Genomic DNA, 18,582 nt, shown 5'->3' with positions numbered 1-18,582 from the left:
GGTTCATCGGTTCGGAGCTCCAGTTGTGGACCTGTTTGCGACACATGTCAATGCTCAGCTGCCCCGTTTCTTTGCCCGGTTTCTGGAACCTCAGGCGGAAGCCATCGACGCTCTTCGGGCTCCATGGATGGACGGTCTGTTGTATGCCTTTCCCCCGACATCCTTGCTGCCCAAGGTCATCCGCCGGATTCTGGACGAACAGGCAGAGGTGATTCTCTTGGCTCCTCATTGGCCATGCAGAGCATGGTTTGCGGACTTGGTCTCCCTCTCTGTCGCTCTCTCCTGGCACATTCCTCTCGACGCGGACGCGCTGATGCAAGGGGCGTTGAGTCATCCGGACCTTCCTTGGCTCAGCCTGACCGCCTGGAGGTTGAGCGGCTCACCCTGACGAGTGCTCATGTTCCGGGGGATGTGATTAAGACGATCCAGGCGTCGAGACGCCCCTCCACGGACCGGATCTATTCTGCGACTTGGCGGTCATTCTGCTCATGGTGTGACCGGGCTGGGGTGAATGTGCTCCAACCTTCTATTGTGGACATTCTTGTCTTTCTACAGCAAGGTCTCTCCGACAGTCTTGCACCCAACACGTTGCGTCGCCAGGTGGCCGCCATTTCGTCTGTACTTACCTGCGGTTCGCTGTCATCGCTGGCTCAACATCCTCTGATTAGACGTTTCTGCGGGGCGCCACGAACCTGTCACCTCTGGCCCTGCATCGTTACCCTACCTGGGACCTTCCGTTGGTTCTCGAATCCCTCATGGGCCCTCCGTATGAACCGCTGAGGACGACCTCTCTCTGGTTGCTGTCTTGTAAAGTCGCCTTTTTGGTGGCTGTGACCTCAGCTCGCCGCATTTCGGAGGTGGCGGCCTTGTCCATCCGAGCCGATCTCTGCATGTTTCACCCAGACCGTGTTGTCCTCCGCTTGGACCCTACCTTCGTGCCGAAGGTCAACTCTGTCTTCCATCGTTCACAGGAACTTATTCTACCAAATTTCTGTCCGCGCCCATCTCATCCTCGTGAGCGTCGTTGGCACACTCTGGACATCAGGCGAGCGTTACGGATTTACATCAAGCGGACGGCGGATATCCGTCGGTCGGAAACGTTATATGTCTCCTTCCTTCCCGTCTCATTGGGTCTCAAGGTGTTGTCTTCTACTGTTGGCCGCTGGATTCGACAGACCATCACTTCAGCTTATGACTTCCGTTCTCTGCCACGACCTTCCCGGGTGATGGCTCATTCCACACGCAGCGCGGCCACGTCGGCGGCCTGGGCTACTCAAGCTCCGTTGTTGGAGATTTGCAGAGCGGCTACCTGGACCTCGCCTGCGCCGTTCATACGGCACTATAAACTGGACAAGTTTGCTTCGGCTGAAGCCGCGTTTGGTCGTCAGGTGTTACAGCGGGTTGTGGCCAGTGAAGTTGTTTCGGACCAGCCTGGCCCCTCCCAGACTTTGGGACAGTGAACTGGGGTATGTCCCACACTGGCTGCTGTCTCCACCAACAATGGAGAAGGGGCGTTGGTCCTACCTGAGACGCTCCTTCTCGTTGTGTGGAGACAGCAGCCAGACCCTCCCTTTGCCTGTCTGGTCCTGTTATTGCCTTCCTTCTTGAGTCTTTCCTTTCTGCCTACCCACACGCCGAGTCTGCCATTATAGTCCTTTGTCAAAAGCTGGACCTGCCCAGCAACAAGGGCAGGCTTTAACGTTATTGGCTGACTCAGTCCTTCAGCTGATTGGGAGAGTGGTACCCACACTAGCTGCTGTCTCCACACAACGAGAAGGAGCGTCTCAGGTAGGACCAACACCCCATTTCCTTATTCTGAATTTGGATAACCTCCTTAATTTCAGCCATCTCATCAGACACTCCCTTAATTTTTCCCTCTAAAACAGAGGTTTGCTGCTTAAAGGCCTCCTGTAAAGACTCTTGTAGAGCTTCCAAAGTCAATATTTGTAGATTTGGAGTAGACAAAGATTGTAGTTTAGATGGTTGTGCTGGTGATCCTCCAGCACTTTCACTATAACTTTCACTTTTCCACGCCCTGTTACAGTTCAGGCGCCATTTTTCCTTTCCTTTTTTTAAAATGATCTTAGAAGGAAGAAATATGGATACAGAGTTAAAGTTCAGTACTCGCAGTTACTAGAACTTCTGTTTTTGTTCTGCCTGCTTTGGGATTAATTTAAAACTGAATGTTGATTGCAGGGATGGTCGCAGCGTCTTGTTCTGCTTGGAAGCAGAAAAGTCCCGGATCCAGAGCTCTGTCGGGCTACCAGGGAGCTCTCACCCTTCAAGCCCCAGAATTATTTCTAGGGCTTTTGGGGAGCTCTAACTTTGTCCGGCTGTTCGCCTTCCCCTCCCGAGGGGAAGGTTTCTAAACCGCTAGACAGCTGATATGCGCTATCTTGGCGGTTTTTACGAGATTGTGGGGCTGACGATCCGAAAGGAACGTCTGCCAGCGCCTGCGGTGCCACCGGAAGTCTGTCTTTGTAACACCTTGATCCTCCTTTGGGAGCAACACAATATTGGCTTCTTTTCATGTCAGCGATATATTTCCACACTGTAGTATATCATTCATTGTGACCTTTAGTGGTTGAAGAAGTTCATCCTTGAAACATAGTATTAGCTTGTGAGACCATCTGGGCCTGGGGCTTTTCCTGGCCTCATTTTTTTAATAGCTTCTGATATCTCAAAAGCAGTTATTGGATCATTCATAAACTGTCTCTAGGTTTGTGATAGTTTAGGTAACTGTTCTCTTAAAAAGTTTTAAAAGGTTATTTTTAACATATCACTCTCCTGTCTTTTATACAAATTTGAGTAAAAATTATGAAAGGACTTTTTAATGAGTTCATTGTCTGTTGTTATATTATTGCCTTCACAAATTTTTCCAATTATTGTCTTAATTTATATGCTAACTATCTGCCTGGTTTATTTGCAAATTCAAAATGTCTTTGTTTTGCATAGTTCAATTTTGTTTCTATTTCCTGTATAGTTAACATAGATAATTGTTGCTGTAACAATTTAATATGGTGTAAAAATTTTAGGATCTATCGGTGTCTTTTGCAACTGAATTTTTTTCTGTCTAATTTCGTCCAATATCCTTTGTATCTTTTCCTGGAAATTTTTCTTTTCTAAGCGATTGCACTGTATAAAATAGCCCCTCATGACTGCTTTACTTGCATCCCATACTGTCGTTAACCTTCTCCCTTTTCCCAAATTATTCTCAAAATATTCTTGCAATTTCTTTTTATACTCGTGCCCACGTGACACCCCTCCTGCACGAGCTGCACTGGCTCCCAGTGGTCTTCCGGATGCGATTCAAGGTGTTGGTTACCACCTTTAAAGCGCTCCATGGCATAGGACCCGGGTACCTTCAAGACCGACTTCTGCCACCAATAGCCTCCCACTGGCCAGTTCGCTCCCACAGAGAGGGTCTCCTCAGGGTGCCATCGGCCAAGTTATGTTGGCTGGCAACACCCAGGGGGAGAGCCTTCTCTGTGGGAGCCCCAGCCCTGTGGAATGAACTGCCCCTGGAAATACGTAAGTTCTCCGACCTCCGGGTATTTCGCTGTGCACTGAAGACCCTGTTGTTCCGCCAGGCCGGGCTATCAACATAATAATTTTAAATAGGGGTATTTTAAATTGCTGGGGTTTTAAATTGAGCCGAATTTATTTAATAATTTTAAATTTTTAATTGATGTTTGTCTTGTGTTTTTAAATAGGCTGTACACCACCCTGAGTCCTTCAGGAGAAGGGCGGTATAGAAATAAAATTATACTTATACTTATAGTCTTTTACAATCCTTTCCTTTTGTAGAATAGTTTCATTTAATCTCCATCTGAAACTCGAGCTCTTTCCTCTTAAAACTAAAAGCACAGGATTATGGTCAGAGAAAGATTTAGCCAGAATGTCCACTCAGAATTTTATTTGTGAGATTTTTAGATATCCGTATCATGCCAATCCTTGAAAAAGATTTTTGTCTTTCAGAGAAGAAGGTATATTCTTTGGCATCTCCATTTTTATATCTCCATGAATCTATTAATACTAGATTATCCGTCATCTCAAAGAAAGTCTTAGATAATTTACCCTGTGAAGGTTTAACCCCTTTGATAGATGTTCTATCCAAAGCTGGTGTAGTCACTCCATTCCAATCCTCCAACATCCCAACATCAGCCAGTTGCCATATGAGAAAGGCAGTAACTGATCCGTTAAATTATCAAAAAATTTGCTTCTATCATCATTTGGCTTTTATACGCCCACCAGTATTGATTTTATCCCATTAAGTTCTATTTCCACTGCTACAAATGTACCATGTTCATCTGCTATAAGTAGCTTAGATTTGAATTGGGGTTTTATATATAAAACAAGTCCATTAATCTTTTTTACACCGGCTGATATAAATTATTCTCCTAATCGTTTATTTATCAAATATTTCTTGTCTTGTTTCTTAATATGTGTTACTTGAAGACAGATTATATCCAGAATAAGTTTCCTCAAATAGTGAAATATTTTTTTACATTTAGATGAGGCATTTGCTCCATTAATATTCCATGTGATAGACTTAATCTCCATCTGTAAGCATTGTAATAGATTCCTGTACAACTATCTTGGCTACATCTTCTTTCTTTCTTCTTCTCTCTACCACATCTTCTTCAATGCCACCCTTTGGGTCTTGCTTGACCACTAACTTCTTTTCTATACCAATTTCTCCACATGGATCTGGAATTAATTCATATCTTCTCAAAAATGCTTTCTCTATGGAATTCAGCCTAAATCTTTACTCATGGTAAGTAACTATCACCCCTTCCAATTTATCCAAACGGAATGATTTTTTTTTCTCTACTTCAGGATATCAGTAATTCTCAAAATTCTGACTGGAATTTCCTTCAGAACAATAATATCTATATTTTCCATTTTCAGCCTGTACTTAAAATGGCAATCCAGAACCTGATCCCTTGTTATTTTTCTTGCAAAGTGAATTAGAATATCCCTTGTTTGTTTTCTCGTGGTGGCAAATTGGGAGTTTATTCTATATGTCTTATTCAGATCAAATTCTATTTCCTTTTCCTCTTTATTAATTAACTGGGCCAAGGCCTTCACCATATTTGATCTGATATCTTCTCTTGGTTGTTCAGATATTCCACGAAATCTTAATTGAAATTCTTTAATTTGAGCTTCCAGAGTTGTTATCCCATCCAGTTCAGCTTCACATAAGACATTTGTCTTCTCCAATCCATGCTCCATATAGTCTACTCTGGCTTTCACCTGTTTCATGTCATCTTTCGGACCTTTACTTTCTTCCAGGAGTTCCCTTGCGAGTGAATCGATCTTGGTTTCCATCCAATATTTTGGATATGCTCTTGCATTTTTAATATGTTTTCATCCATAAATGGCTTCCTTCCATATCTCCTGATAATTTCTCTGTCTTTTTTCTTGGAGACATCTTTTGGTTTTAAAATTGAATTTAAAAAAGTAAATCTGTTTATATACGTATGTATGTATGTGTATATATGTGTGTGTGTGTATACACACATATACACACACACACACATGCATACACATACACACACACACACAACAATGCCTGCAACTATTTATGAAACCTGCAGTCATATTAAAAACAATTGGCAGATTAATTAGTTTTCTCCCAAATCAGTAAAGATTCTTCTTTCTCACAATTTTGTATCACATTAAATTGAACAGACTTAATCCACATAGAAATGGCAACTGTAAGTGCAAATACGTAATTCTTTCAAAAAGTAAATATGGGATGTTCTTTAAAAAATAACCCATAAAATACACAGGAGACCTGATTCTGTACCAGCACATTTATTTCCCTGAAAACGAGCAAGCTTCCAACAGAAGAGAATATTCTGAGCAAGTTTCATCTCCTTCCCTCAGTAATACCAAATGTCAGCGTTCCAGAAAAAACCCCAACTCCAAGTAAAGACACGGGAGCAAGCATTTTCCAAAGTTCTCTTTACTAGAATAGGCAAACTGGCACATCTGGGGAAACCCGAATCTGAAAAGCCCGGGTTTTCTTTCAGTAAGTCAAAGCTCCCAAAACCATCCCCTTTTCCACCCAGTCGGTCACATGCTCCAATCAACATCCGTTCCATCCTGATCCAGCCCCCTGACCACTCCTCCTCCAAATGCTGGATCACCCTGACCTTGACCGACAGGAAGAATGCTATTATGTCTACTAATCCCCTCTCCTAAATCCCCCTCCTACTTTCCCACACATGAGAAGGTAGCAGCATTGTAGCTTCTGGCCTAATATGGCTTCCAAAGCTGACAATGACTATGCCTGCAAGTTATAATTCATTGCAAGATAAACTAATTTTGGCAAAACAAGCATTCTCTTAGTATTTTATTTTTTTCAGTCTTTCATTTTCTGCTGGGATTAGAAAACTGGGAAACTTTTCTGGCTGGGAGAAATTGGTCTTTCTGCTACCTTCTATGAATTGCATAGTAGATGAGACACACATTTATTCACATATTTCCACTTATATATGTCCATAAACTACTCATAATATCTTTAGATTTTTGGTGTGGGTGCAAAGTAATGAGAAGAAATGTGGTTTTCTAAGGAGGAATTGTTTATGAAAATAACTGGTTGTATTGTCTAATTCCTACAGTGGAAAAAAAGAAGGAAACAATAACAGAATCAGCAGGCCGACAACAGAAAAAGAAAATAGGTAATGCCAAGTGCTGAAGTTTGGGTGTGCTGCAGAGTAGAGTAGAGTAGAGTAGAGTAGAGTAGAGTAGAGTAGAGTAGAATTGAGTAGAGTAGAGTAGAGTATTCTTTATTGACCAAGTGTAATCGGACACACAAGGAATTTGTCTCTGGTGCATAAGCTCACAGTATACGTATAATAGCAAGTAATAAGTCACAGGTCATAATCATAGATATAATCATTAATCATAAGTTACAAACAACAATTGATAAATCATAAGAAACCAATAGGAGAAGATAGTAGGAAAATTGAGAAGATGAAAAAAAACCCAGTGCTGTGAGAATTAAGTGTTCAGCAGAGCCTTGGTAGTACTAGGGTTTAAGGCACCCTGTTATTAAGCTGCTTAAGACCAGCTGCCTGCAATTACTGCAGGGTTCGAATCTCGCCAAGGCTCAAGGTTGACTCAGCCTTCCATCCTTTCTAAGGTAGGTGAAATGAGGACCCAGTTTGTGGGGGCAATAAGCTGACTTTGTATAAATATACAAAAGGATGAAGGCTATTGCTGAGCACATTGTAAGCCGCCCTGAGTCTTCGGAGAAGGGCGGCATATAAATCAAATTAAAAAAAAAAAAAAAAAGAGTGATAGCATGGAGGAGGGGGAGAAACTATCTTTATGTCTGGTTGTTTTGGCATGTAATGTTCTATAGCAGCGTCCTGAAAAAAGAAGTTGAAACAGTTCATGTCCAGGATGTGAGGAGTGTGTAGATATTTCCTCAGCCCATTTTCTGGTTAATGCAGTATACAGATCCTCAGTGGAAGACACGCGGTTTGCAATTGTTTGGCTGATTACAGCTTGCCAAACTACCAATTGGCAGGATATCAGGAATGGGCAGTAAGTGGTATCTAAACAGAATGGTACCAGGAGATGCATACAGCCCATGAGCTGCCTATCCATGTTTTTGGTTTATGCTTTACCCTGTTTTAAAACTGAATAAGCAGTGATATTGTTCTTGATTCTGGAATTTAGTCATGGAGTTCAATTTAAACATGAAAAATAGTAGTGACCTTCCATTTCCAGTTGGAAGTTTTCTTACAACACAGTGTTTATCAGTGCCTACAAAGTTTTGAAGAAAAGGACTCCATTAGATTGCACTTTTAGGACATGGGTAGTTGATCTGAATCTTCAGACTTCCCAATATGCCTCTGTTTTATCATAAAGTGTTTTAGATGATACTTGGCTCATTGGAAGTAAGTTTCTGATTTTGTAAATTGATCTAACATTTTTAATGCTTTTCAGAGAGGCAAGAAGAGAAACTGAAGAACAACAATAGAGATCTGTCAATGGTGAGGCTGGTCCTGTTCAATAGAATTATGAATGTGGTTGTAAATCAAGGACTACCTGTACAAGACTTCTTCCCTCTTGTATACAGTCAGGTCCAGAAATATTGGGACATCGACACAGTTCTAACATCTTTGGCTTTATACACCACCACAATGGAGTTGGAATGAAACAAACACAATGTGCGTTAACTGCAGACTGTCAGCTTTAATTTGAGGGTATGTACATCCAACTCAGGTGAACGGTGTAGGATTTACAGCAGTTTGCATATGTGCCTCCCACTTGTTAAGGGACCAAAAGTAATGGGACAATTGGCTTCTCAGCTGTTCCATGGCCAGGTGTGTGATATTCCCTCATTACCCCAATTACAATGTGCAGATAAAAGGCCCAGAGTTCATTTCAAGTGCGCTATTTGCATTTGGAATCTGTTGCTGTCAACTCTCAAGATGAGATCCAAAGAGCTGTCACTATCAGTGAAGCAAGCCATCATTAGGCTGAAGAAACAAAACAAACCCATCAGAGAGATAGCAAGAACATTAGGCATGGCCAAAACAACTGTTTGAAACATTCTCAAAAAGAAGGAATGCACCGGTGAGCTCAGCAACACCAAAAGACCTGGGAGACCACGGAAAACAAGTGTGGTGGATGACCGAAGAATTCTTTCCCTGGTGAAGAAAACACCCTTCACAACAGTTGGCCAGATCAAGAACACTCTCCAGGAGGTAGGTGTATGTGTGTCGAAGTCAACAATCAAGAGAAGACTTCACCAGAGTGAATACAGAGGGTTCACCACAAGATGTAAACCATTGGTGAGCCTCAAAAACAGGAAGGCCAGATTAGAGTTTGCCAAACAACATCTAACAAAGCCTTCACAGTTCTGGAACAAGATCCTATGGACAGATGAGACCAAGATCAACTTGTACCAGAGTGATGGGAAGAGAAGAGTATGGAGAAGGAAAGGAACTGCTCATGATCCTAAGCATACCACCTCATCAGTGAAGCATGGTGGTGGTAGTGTCATGGCATGGGCATGTATGGCTGCCAATGGAACTGGTTCTCTTGTATTTATTGATGATGTGACTGCTGACAAAAGCAGCAGGATGAATTCTGAAGTGTTTCGGGCAATATTATCTGCTCACATGCTGCAGAACTCATTGGACGGCGCTTCACAGTGCAGATGGACAATGACCCAAAGCATACTGCAAAAGCAATCAAAGAGTTTTTGAAGGGACAGAAGTGGAATGTTATGCAATGGCCAAGTCAATCACCTGACCAGAATCCCATTGAGCATGCATTTCACTTGCTGAAGACAAAACTGAAGGGAAAATGCCCCAAGAACAAGCAGGAACTGAAGACAGTTGCAGTAGAGGCCTGGCAGAGCATCACCAGGGATGAAACCCAGCGTCTGGTGATGTCTATGCGTTCCAGACTTCAGGCTGTGATTGACTGCAAAGGATTTGCAACCAAGTATTAAGAAGGGAAAGTTTGATTTATGATTATTATTCTGTCCCATTACTTTTGGTCCCTTAACAAGTGGGAGGCACATATGCAAACTGCTGTAAGTCCTACACCGTTCACCTGAGTTGGATGTACATACCCTCAAATTAAAGCTGACAGTCTGCAGTTAACGCACATTGTGTTTGTTTCATTCCAACTCCATTGTGGTGGTGTATAGAGCCAAGGATGTTAAAATTGTGTCGATGTCCCAATATTTCTGGACCTGACTGTAAATAATCCCAGATTACTTTAGCTTTCTGAGTAATCTGGGATTACTTATACAAGAGGGAAAAATTGCTGGGTTACTTTAGTTTAATTAGCTTGTTTGCTGGGTTATATTATAGCTCATATAATCATTCAGCAAAGTCTGGTGCTTGTCCATTTGGTCAAGTTGTTCTTTGTAATCATTCTTGGACCATAGGGGGTACCAGAAATTTAATTACAAGAGTTTTGTCTCTTCATAACTTCTGTAGGAACACTTCATATCTTGATAGAGTATTGAGTACTTTCAGGTTTTTTCAGTGCACCTTTTTAACAACCTATATAACTTTACAAAATTGAAATCAACATTCTAAAAAACCAATATTCTTAATACATTTTTCTCTTAATTTTAATCCAACACATAATAAATTGTCAAATGTAAATAACCTTATATTTATAAAGCTACAGTATTTCTTTACTCAAATTCAATCTAATCCTCAAATCGCAAAGTCAAAAGTTGATTTTCAAATTGAGCAGTTTTTGAATAAAAATAATAGCTGTATTTACCACAAGAGATGCGAACTAACTGGATTAAACTATTTCTTTGTGTTTCAATCTTATTTGTATGGTCTTAAAATACTCGACAGGATTTAGTAATGATGAATATTAATTCACATACTAAGACCAAGAAGCAGATATTAGAGATATGCACAATCTACAATGAAAATATAAAGACTAGATATAGTTTTTTGGAATGGAAGAGAAATAATCCATGAATGATTGAGGGAATTTGTCAGAATCCACTGCAGAAATTGGGCATCATTTTAGAATCAGAGTTAGAAAGGGCCAATGAGATCATGGAATACCCCGATCTGTTGAGCATAGGAAGCCAAGGTTCTGAATTAAAGCATCCCAAGAAACCTGTACTATCTGTGTTTATCTGGTGAAGAGAACCTGCGCCTCCTTGGGTACTTGGTCCGTTGGTCAAACTGTTAAAAGGAGGTCAGGACTTATTCTTCCTTATTCCAAAGGGGCAAAACAGATTTAAGTTACAAAAATTCAGATTTGGAATGACTGTTAGAAAACAGACCCCAAAAACGTTGGGCAGTTAGTTAGAGTGCTGGTGGACTCCCCTTCACTAGATATCCTCAAGGAAAGGGGCGTTGGTCCTACCTGATACGCTCCTTCTCGTTGAGTGGAGACAGCAGCCAGTGTGGGTACTACTCATCCAATCAGATTGAAGGACTGAGTCAGCCAACAACTTTAAGTCCCGCCCTTGTTGCCGGGCAGACCCAGCTTTGGCGAAGACTCGTAAGACTGACTCGGCGTGTGGGCACAAAAGTCAATAAATGCCCCCGGGTAAAGAAAGAGAAGAGGAAGACAGACAGAAAAAAACACAGCCGGAGTAAGGGAGGGTCTGGCTGCTGTCTCCACTCAACGAGAAGGAGCGTATCAGGTAGGACCAACGCCCCTTCTCCATTGAGAGTGGAGACAGCAGCCAGTGTGGGACATACCCCAGTTCACTGTCCCGAGTTTAGGGTGGGAACCGGCTGGTCAGCAACAACCGTCTCCCCGGCAACGACACGCTGAAGCACCCGTCGTCCGAACGCCGCCTCCGCCGATGCAAATTGATCCAGTCGATAATGACGTATGAAGGGAACCGGCGAAGTCCACGTGGCCGCCCTGCAGATCTCAAACAAAGGCGCTTGGGTCGCCCATGCAGCAGTCGTAGCAGCGCTACGGGTGGAATGAGCGGTCACTCGAGCTGGACGCGGAAGGGAACGAAGGTCGTAGGCCGAGGCGATGGTATGCCGAATCCAACGACCGACAACAGACGAGGAGACCTTGCACCCTTGGGAAACGGGCAGAAATGAAACAAACAGCGACTCCGAACGACGGAAAACAGATGTCCTCTTAATGTAAATCCGCAAAGCCCGCCGTACGTCGAGCGAGTGCCATCTGCGCTCCCGGGGATGAGCAGGATGCGGGCAGAAATTAGGCAGAATAATTTCCTGCGATCGGTGGAAAACTGAATTGATTTTCGGGACGAAGGTAGGGTCCAAGCGGAGAACCACACGGTCCGAATGAAAGACACAAAGGTCAGAACGGATAGACAATGCTGCTATCTCTGATATACGACGGGCCGACGTTATCGCCACAAGAAAGGCCACCTTGCAGGTGAGTAGACGGAGACTAGTAGTCCTTAAAGGTTCGTACGGAGGTCCCATAAGCGACTCCAATACTAAAGGGAGATCCCAGGTCGGGTATCTATGTAATACAGGAGGGCACAAATTCGTAGCCCCTCGAAGAAAACGCCGGATTAGGCGATGTTGCGACAATGATGGCAGAGATCCGCAGACCAGGACCGAAGACAACGCGGCCACATGTCTGCGTAACGTATTGGAAGAGAGGCCTTGAGCCAGACCTTGCTGTAGAAAGCATAAAATGTCCACAATGGATGGCTGAAGAGGAGAAACGCCAGACTCTGAACACCAGGAACAGAAGGCATGCCAAGTGGCAGAATAAATCCGATCCGTAGAAGGGCGGCGCGAGGCCTGCAATGTCTGAATGACGTCCGGCGGGATATGCACTGCTGTCAAAGTGCTCCGCTCAACCGCCAAACGGTCAGGTTGAGCCAGGCCAGGTCCGGGTGCAACAGAGCGCCCTGAGACAGAACGTCGTCCTCGAGGGGAATGCGCCACGATGGGGCCACCGAGAGGGACACAAGGTCTGCATACCAGGGTCTCCGGGGCCAATGAGGCGCTACAAGGACCACTTCCGCCCGCTCGTACAAGATCTTGCGAACCACTCTGGGCAGGAGGGATGTCGGGGGAAAGGCGTAGAGAAGACCCGACGGCCATGGAATTCGAAGAGCGTCGACGCCCGCCGCCTGAGGATCTGGGAATCGGGCAAAGAACCGAGGCAGCTGAGCATTCGTGTGCGTTGCAAAGAGGTCGATTATCGGCATGCCGAACCGCCGAGACAGCTCCTGGAAGATCCGGGGATGGAGACGCCACTCCGCGTTGTCCAGTCGACGACGACTCAGCCAGTCCGCTTGGGCGTTGTCCACTCCGGAAATATGCTCTGCCCGGAGAGAGCAAAGGTGTCGCTCTGCCCAGAATCCCAGTCGCAGGGCCAGCAGAAGAAGCGACCTCGACCTGGTCCCCCCCAGCTTGTTCAGGTGCGCTTTCGCTGCAACATTGTCCGTCAGAACGAGGACGTGGGAGTTGGAGATCAGGTTTCGGAAGGCTCTGAGAGCTAGGAAGATCGCCTGTAGTTCTAGCCAGTTGATCGGGCGACGTGACTCTGCCGGACTCCAAGTGCCCTGAGCCAACTGACCTTGGCAAAGGGCCCCCCAACCGAGAAGACTGGCATCTGTGGTCACTACCACCCTCTGAGGCTCCAGGAAAAACGACCCCGCAGCTAGGGCCGGGGAACGCCACCACCGCAGGGACCGACGAACAGCAGGAGGGACCGGAACCGGCCTGGATGAAGTGCCTCTGCCCGCCTTCTGCAACGGCAAGAGAAACCATTGAAGTTCCCGTGCGTGCAGCTGTGCCCAGGGAACTATGGAGATGGCAGAAATCATTTTCCCTAACAACTGGGAGAGGACAAGAGGAGAAACGGCCCTACAAGATTCCACCTTGGAAATTAACTGACGGATACCCGCCTGTCTATCAGGGGACAAAAACACCCTACCCTGAACAGTGTCGATAAGGGCCCCCAAATGGACCAAACTGGTGGAAGGGGAGAGGTGACTCTTATCTAAATTAACCGAGAAACCATGGGCAGCCAAAGTCTCTACCGTGAGACGAACATCCGAAACTGCCTGAACAACAGAAGGGGACAACAGGAGAATATCATCGAGGTAGCATAAAAGTCTAACAGAACGGACACGAAGAGATGCCGCTAAAACGGCCAGCACCTTCGTAAAAGTACGGGGGGCCGAGGAGAGACCAAAAGGCAACGCCCTATACTGATAATGGACCCCCCCGTAACAAAAACGCAAAAAACGCCTATGGGAAGGAAGGATAGGGATGTGCAAATAAGCCTCCGTAAGATCTATGGAAGAGAGGAGATCGCCCCTCCGAACACCGGCTAGAATAGTTTGTAATGACTGCATTTTAAATTTCCGGTACACCATGTACCTATTTAAGCGTTTCAGGTCCAAAATGGGGCGCCACCCTCCCGAAGATTTGGGAACCAGGAAAACCCGGGAATAGAAACCCTGACGCTCCTGGCCCACAGGGACGAGTTGAATAGCTCTAATGGTCAGGAGATGCTGAATTGCTGCGTCCATAAGGGACTTTTTCTCCGAATTACGAGAAATCGTGCAACAGACAAAGGAGTCAGGGGGGGTGGAGACAAATTCGATAGCTAGACCAGAGCGAAGAGTGGCTAGGACCCACTGATCAGAGGTGGACCGTTCCCAGGCGGCCAAGAAGATGGCCAATCTGCCGCCAATGGGAGGATCAGCAGTGAAATTAGCGCCGGCGACGGATGAAACGACCTCCTCCCCCTCGAAAGGGCCGTTTAGACCCGAACGATCTGCCCCGGAATCCCCTATCTAGTGAGCCCCGATGCCTGCCAAAATTTGTATAAGGCCGGGGCGAAGGGAAGGAGGAAGAAGAGGGACCACCAACATCATTACCTCGAAGGTGGGGTCGAGGGGGATACGGGGAGAAGCGAGAATCCCCCCGTCGGAAAGCTGCCGCCAAAACTTTTCGTTTGTCCCTGGTTTCGGTCAAAAAGGGGTCTAAAGCCTCCCCAAACAAACGGGACCCCCCAAACGGGACCGAGGCGAGCTTCCACTTATGCCTGGCGTCCGCCTGCCAATGTCGGAGCCAGGTCAAACGGCGAGCTGTAACAGCAGAGGCCAGCGATTTGGCAGCAAAACGAGCAGCACTGAGTGTCGAGTCCGCTGAAAACTGAACCGCAGCTACAATCTTATTGATGTCATGCTTAATATGAGCATCCTCCGGTGACAATTTCTCTTGTAACTGACGGAGCCACAACAAAGTGGAGCGGTTAAAAAAGGATGCGGTAGAGGCCGCCTTAATGGCCCAGGCCGCCCCTAGGTGCGCCCTTTGGAGGACCATATCTGCACGGCGTTCATCAGGTCGTAAGTTCTCAGCAGGATCGCCCGGAACAGTGGCAGAAGACAGAAGAGCGGCGATGGGAGCATCTATTGATGGAAGCTGCAGAAGAGTGTCCAGTTCAGATGCGACATGGAAATTCGTACGGTCAGACGAAGAAGGGATAGGGGCTGATCCCGGCGAAGCCCACTGTCGTTTCACGACATCCAGGAAAAGGGGAGGTGTGGGGATGGTTGTAACCGGTTTGGCCGGCTCAGCGAACATCGGGTCTAACGTCCCGGATGACACAGAAACAGAAGGTTGTGAGGCAGGGGAGGAAAGTCGAGCCGTATTGACGGCTTTGAACAGAAGAGACCTAAACAAGGCCTGCGGAAAGAGGGCAGTAGTCGCCGGCTGATCAGGTGGAAGGTTCTCGTCTTCCGACAACCCAGAGTCACTAGTGTCCGCATCCGACAGGGAGGAGAGATGACTAGCTTGGGAGCAAGAAGGAGAGTGAGGCGCTCTAGAGGGTGCATTACCCGAAGAACGAGGCTGCTCCGGCGAGGCCGATCGAACAGAGCCAGTGACACTGGAGGGACGAAGACCCGCTGCCAAAGTCTTTTGCACTGCAGCCTCAATCATCCTTTGCAGTTGGTCGGCAGGAAGAGGACAACTCACCGCCTCCTGAGGCAGGACTGGAGCCAAGGGAACCTCAGAGGAGTTTAGAGGAGGTGGAATCTCAGGAACATCCTCATCCGGGGCCGGGGCAGCGACAAGGTCCGCAGGAGCAGGACCCCACAAATTTGAAGTGGAGATAGAGACCGGGCAGTCCCTGAGAGACAACTGGTCAGGAGTCACCGGTCGAGAACTCTGCAGCGGAGCAGAAGCCGTTGAAGCCTGAAGGTCAGAGCTTGCTTTGGCACAAATTTGAGTGAGGACTCTGTCCCTCCGCTTTTCCACTTTATCCAGCGCGCTTGTATGCTTTCTGCTCTTGTGATGGGCGAGAGAAGGCGGGGCAACAAGTGACTGCGCGGGATCTTGAAACGAGGCAGATCCATCCTCTGACTGCCTCTGAGAAGCAGAACTGTGCTTACGACCATGTTTGGACTTGGACAATGACTTCGGCATAATGACAGATCTCAAGCCAAAAGCAGCAGTCACCAGATGAGGGCCAGGTGGGGAGCGCGGCAACTCCACTAATCTCAAGGCCTGTGCACACAATCCAGAGGGCAAATGGCAGGGGAGCGCAGCCACTCCACAAAATGGTCGCTGCACGCAGGCAGGCAGCAATGGAGGCTGGCAGGGACAGCGGGGGTACAACAAGTCCAACAGCCAAAGAAAGGGGGGGCGCGAAGCTCCACAAACCCCCGCACAGCCAGCCCAGTCAAGTGCAGTTCAGACAGTTGCCCTTCAATTTGCCCACAGCTTCCAGAAAGAAAACAGCAGCTCAATCACTGTCGCTGGGATGGAGGGGGGGGGCGCAAAGCCCCACTCTCAAAGCTCCAAAAGGCCAAACAAACAGGAAGCCGCCCAGGCGCTGCAGCAGGGAGCGCGCAATCACCAGAAGCCTTCAGCCTCGGCTCAGCAGTCAATAGTTTGTCAGCGCTGCGGAATCTCCACTAATTAGCCCAGCTGGTAGTCGGAACGGCGAAAATAGCGCTTGCGACAACGAGGGACTTGCACAGAAGAGAAGCAGCCAGGGACAACGCAGGCAGCAAATCCAGCTCCCAGAGAGAGGTAAAGAGCAGTTCAAAGCCCCAAGCAGCAGAAAAAAAGTCTCTTTAAAAGTTTAGAGACTGTGTATTTGAAACGAAGGGCAACAAAATGGCCGCCGCCACAAAAACGGCGCGAAAAATGGCCGAGATAACAAAAAAGGAGACCCTGGGAGAAGCGCTCAGCAAGGAAGGGGGCTGCCAAGCCTGACAGGGACACCCAGGAAGCCCCCCAGGGGTCCCGAAAGGGGCAATTCAAAACGGCCTCACACCAGAATAAAAACAGCCCTTAAGGGAAAACACAGGGAAAAAACTCACAAAGTCCAAATGCAACCAAGTCCATAGGGAGAAGCAGAAGAAATGTCAGAAACAGTCCAGATCCAAAAAACACCAATAAATCCAAAAAGGGCAAATAGTTTGAAGAAAACAGTCAGAGCTAGATACCCACACGCCAGTCCAACTGAAGGACTGAGCCAAAGCTGGGTCTGCCCGGCAACAAGGGCGGGACTTAAAGTTGTTGGCTGACTCAGTCCTTCAATCTGATTGGATGAGTAGTACCCACACTGGCTGCTGTCTCCACTCTCAATGGAGAAGGCTACTCTTTCTGGAGTGTTTTACTTTGGATCCTACACTGAAAAAAGAATTGCACTTGATGTTCTAAATACAGTAGCCACTCCAAATCTGTTATACTGGACTTTCTGCTTTTGTGGTTCAGCTTAACTCAAATATCCAAATCTCTCCAGGTGGAATCATCAGATTTTATTTGGAAACACATTCCTAATGAGATTTAACTATTCTGACTTTTCTGACTTTTAATCTATTCTTTTTAAAAACTGGAAGCCAGTAAACATTTGAGGTTCACAAAGCCTTTGATATTGCCAGTTCCAGGGTGGATTTGATTTAAATCGAGTTGATTTAAATCACAATTTAAATCATGGTTTAAATCACTAGTAAAAAGGCTTGATTTAAATCAACTCGATTTAAATAATAATTTTTAAAGAGCAACTGTCATCTCTGCTACTCCTTTGACCTACTGTTGAGTCACCGATAGTCCCAGTGTTGCAGAATATACAGCCTCATGCTACATAACTAAGCTCCATTTCATGCTGAATAAACTAAATTATTTATGTATCTTAAATAGAAAACTATCTTACGATAGATTTTTACCCCAAAAGTTTTTTATTAAAATAAATTCGATAAAAATCAAAAAAATCCGATTTAAATAAAATCCGATTTAAATAAAAAAATCTATTTTTTTTTGATTTTTTAAAAAAAATCATTGATTTTTATCCACCCTGGCCAGTTCCCAAGCCAGGACTGGAAACAATCCTGTGCTCAGTTCCAAAATTTTTAAGTATCCTGGATAGATCATTATTATAGTATTAGTTGAAAAACAACCTACCCTCAATACCGTACTATCTAGACAGTATAATCCTTCTTTAGATTATTACTTTTTAAATAGAAGAGAAACTTCAATTAGACAAAATAGGGCAGCAAGACAATTGTCTGGGATTGGATGATATGATCGTATGATGGCAGATTGTTTCATGACCTGATTTAATGCAGTGGGATTGACTTTAAAAGCCATAAATGACTTGAGACTAAATTACCTGAATGAGCATAAAATACACAGATATATGGTTGCTATGATATATTCTTTGGTGCCAGGTAATTTTAACATTAACTCTGGTATTTATGTTTATTTTAAAAGATTTGTATGGCTACCCATCTTAAAACAACTCTGGGAGGCTTACAACAATAAAACTATAAAAACCATACACCCCCCCCCCTTTAAAAAACCAACTCCTCAATTAACTTTTCAGGGTGCCCTAACATTTATCTGCAGACTCTACTACTTTTATCACACTGCCTAGTGAAAAGCCAGGTTTTAACCCTCCAGAAGGCTAAGAGGTGAGGCCTACCAGATTGCTTTGTAAATCCCTTTCTTCCCTCAGCCTCTCTTTCGTACTTTGGATTCTTATTTATCAAATAGTAATGTTTTCACTTTTTTTATTGCAGGTTCGCATGAAGTCCATGTTTGCCATTGGTTTCTGTTTCACTGCTCTGATGGGAATGTTTAATTCCATGTA

General features: G+C 45.4%; 1 protein-coding gene across 3 annotated transcripts in view; it reads left to right on the top strand.

The window, feature by feature from the left end:
* TMCO1 (transmembrane and coiled-coil domains 1) overlaps positions 1-18,582 on the top strand; it is a 101,478-nt gene that overhangs the window by 39,624 nt on the left and 43,272 nt on the right. For all 3 annotated transcript variants that reach the window (XM_060690195.2, XM_060690194.2, XM_087891175.1), the window contains exons 3-5: positions 6,630-6,689; positions 7,966-8,012; positions 18,512-18,579. In XM_060690195.2, the coding sequence (XP_060546178.1) occupies positions 6,630-6,689; positions 7,966-8,012; positions 18,512-18,579 (175 nt within the window). The remainder of the gene's footprint in view (positions 1-6,629; positions 6,690-7,965; positions 8,013-18,511; positions 18,580-18,582) is intronic.

The sequence above is a fragment of the Pantherophis guttatus genome, chromosome 3 (assembly GCF_059756535.1).
Source record: "Pantherophis guttatus breed Tessera chromosome 3, ASM5975653v1, whole genome shotgun sequence".
Taxonomy (NCBI): domain Eukaryota; kingdom Metazoa; phylum Chordata; class Lepidosauria; order Squamata; family Colubridae; genus Pantherophis; species Pantherophis guttatus.
The sequence above is the reverse complement of the archived record's forward strand: the minus strand, read 5'-3'. Positions and strand labels throughout refer to the sequence as shown.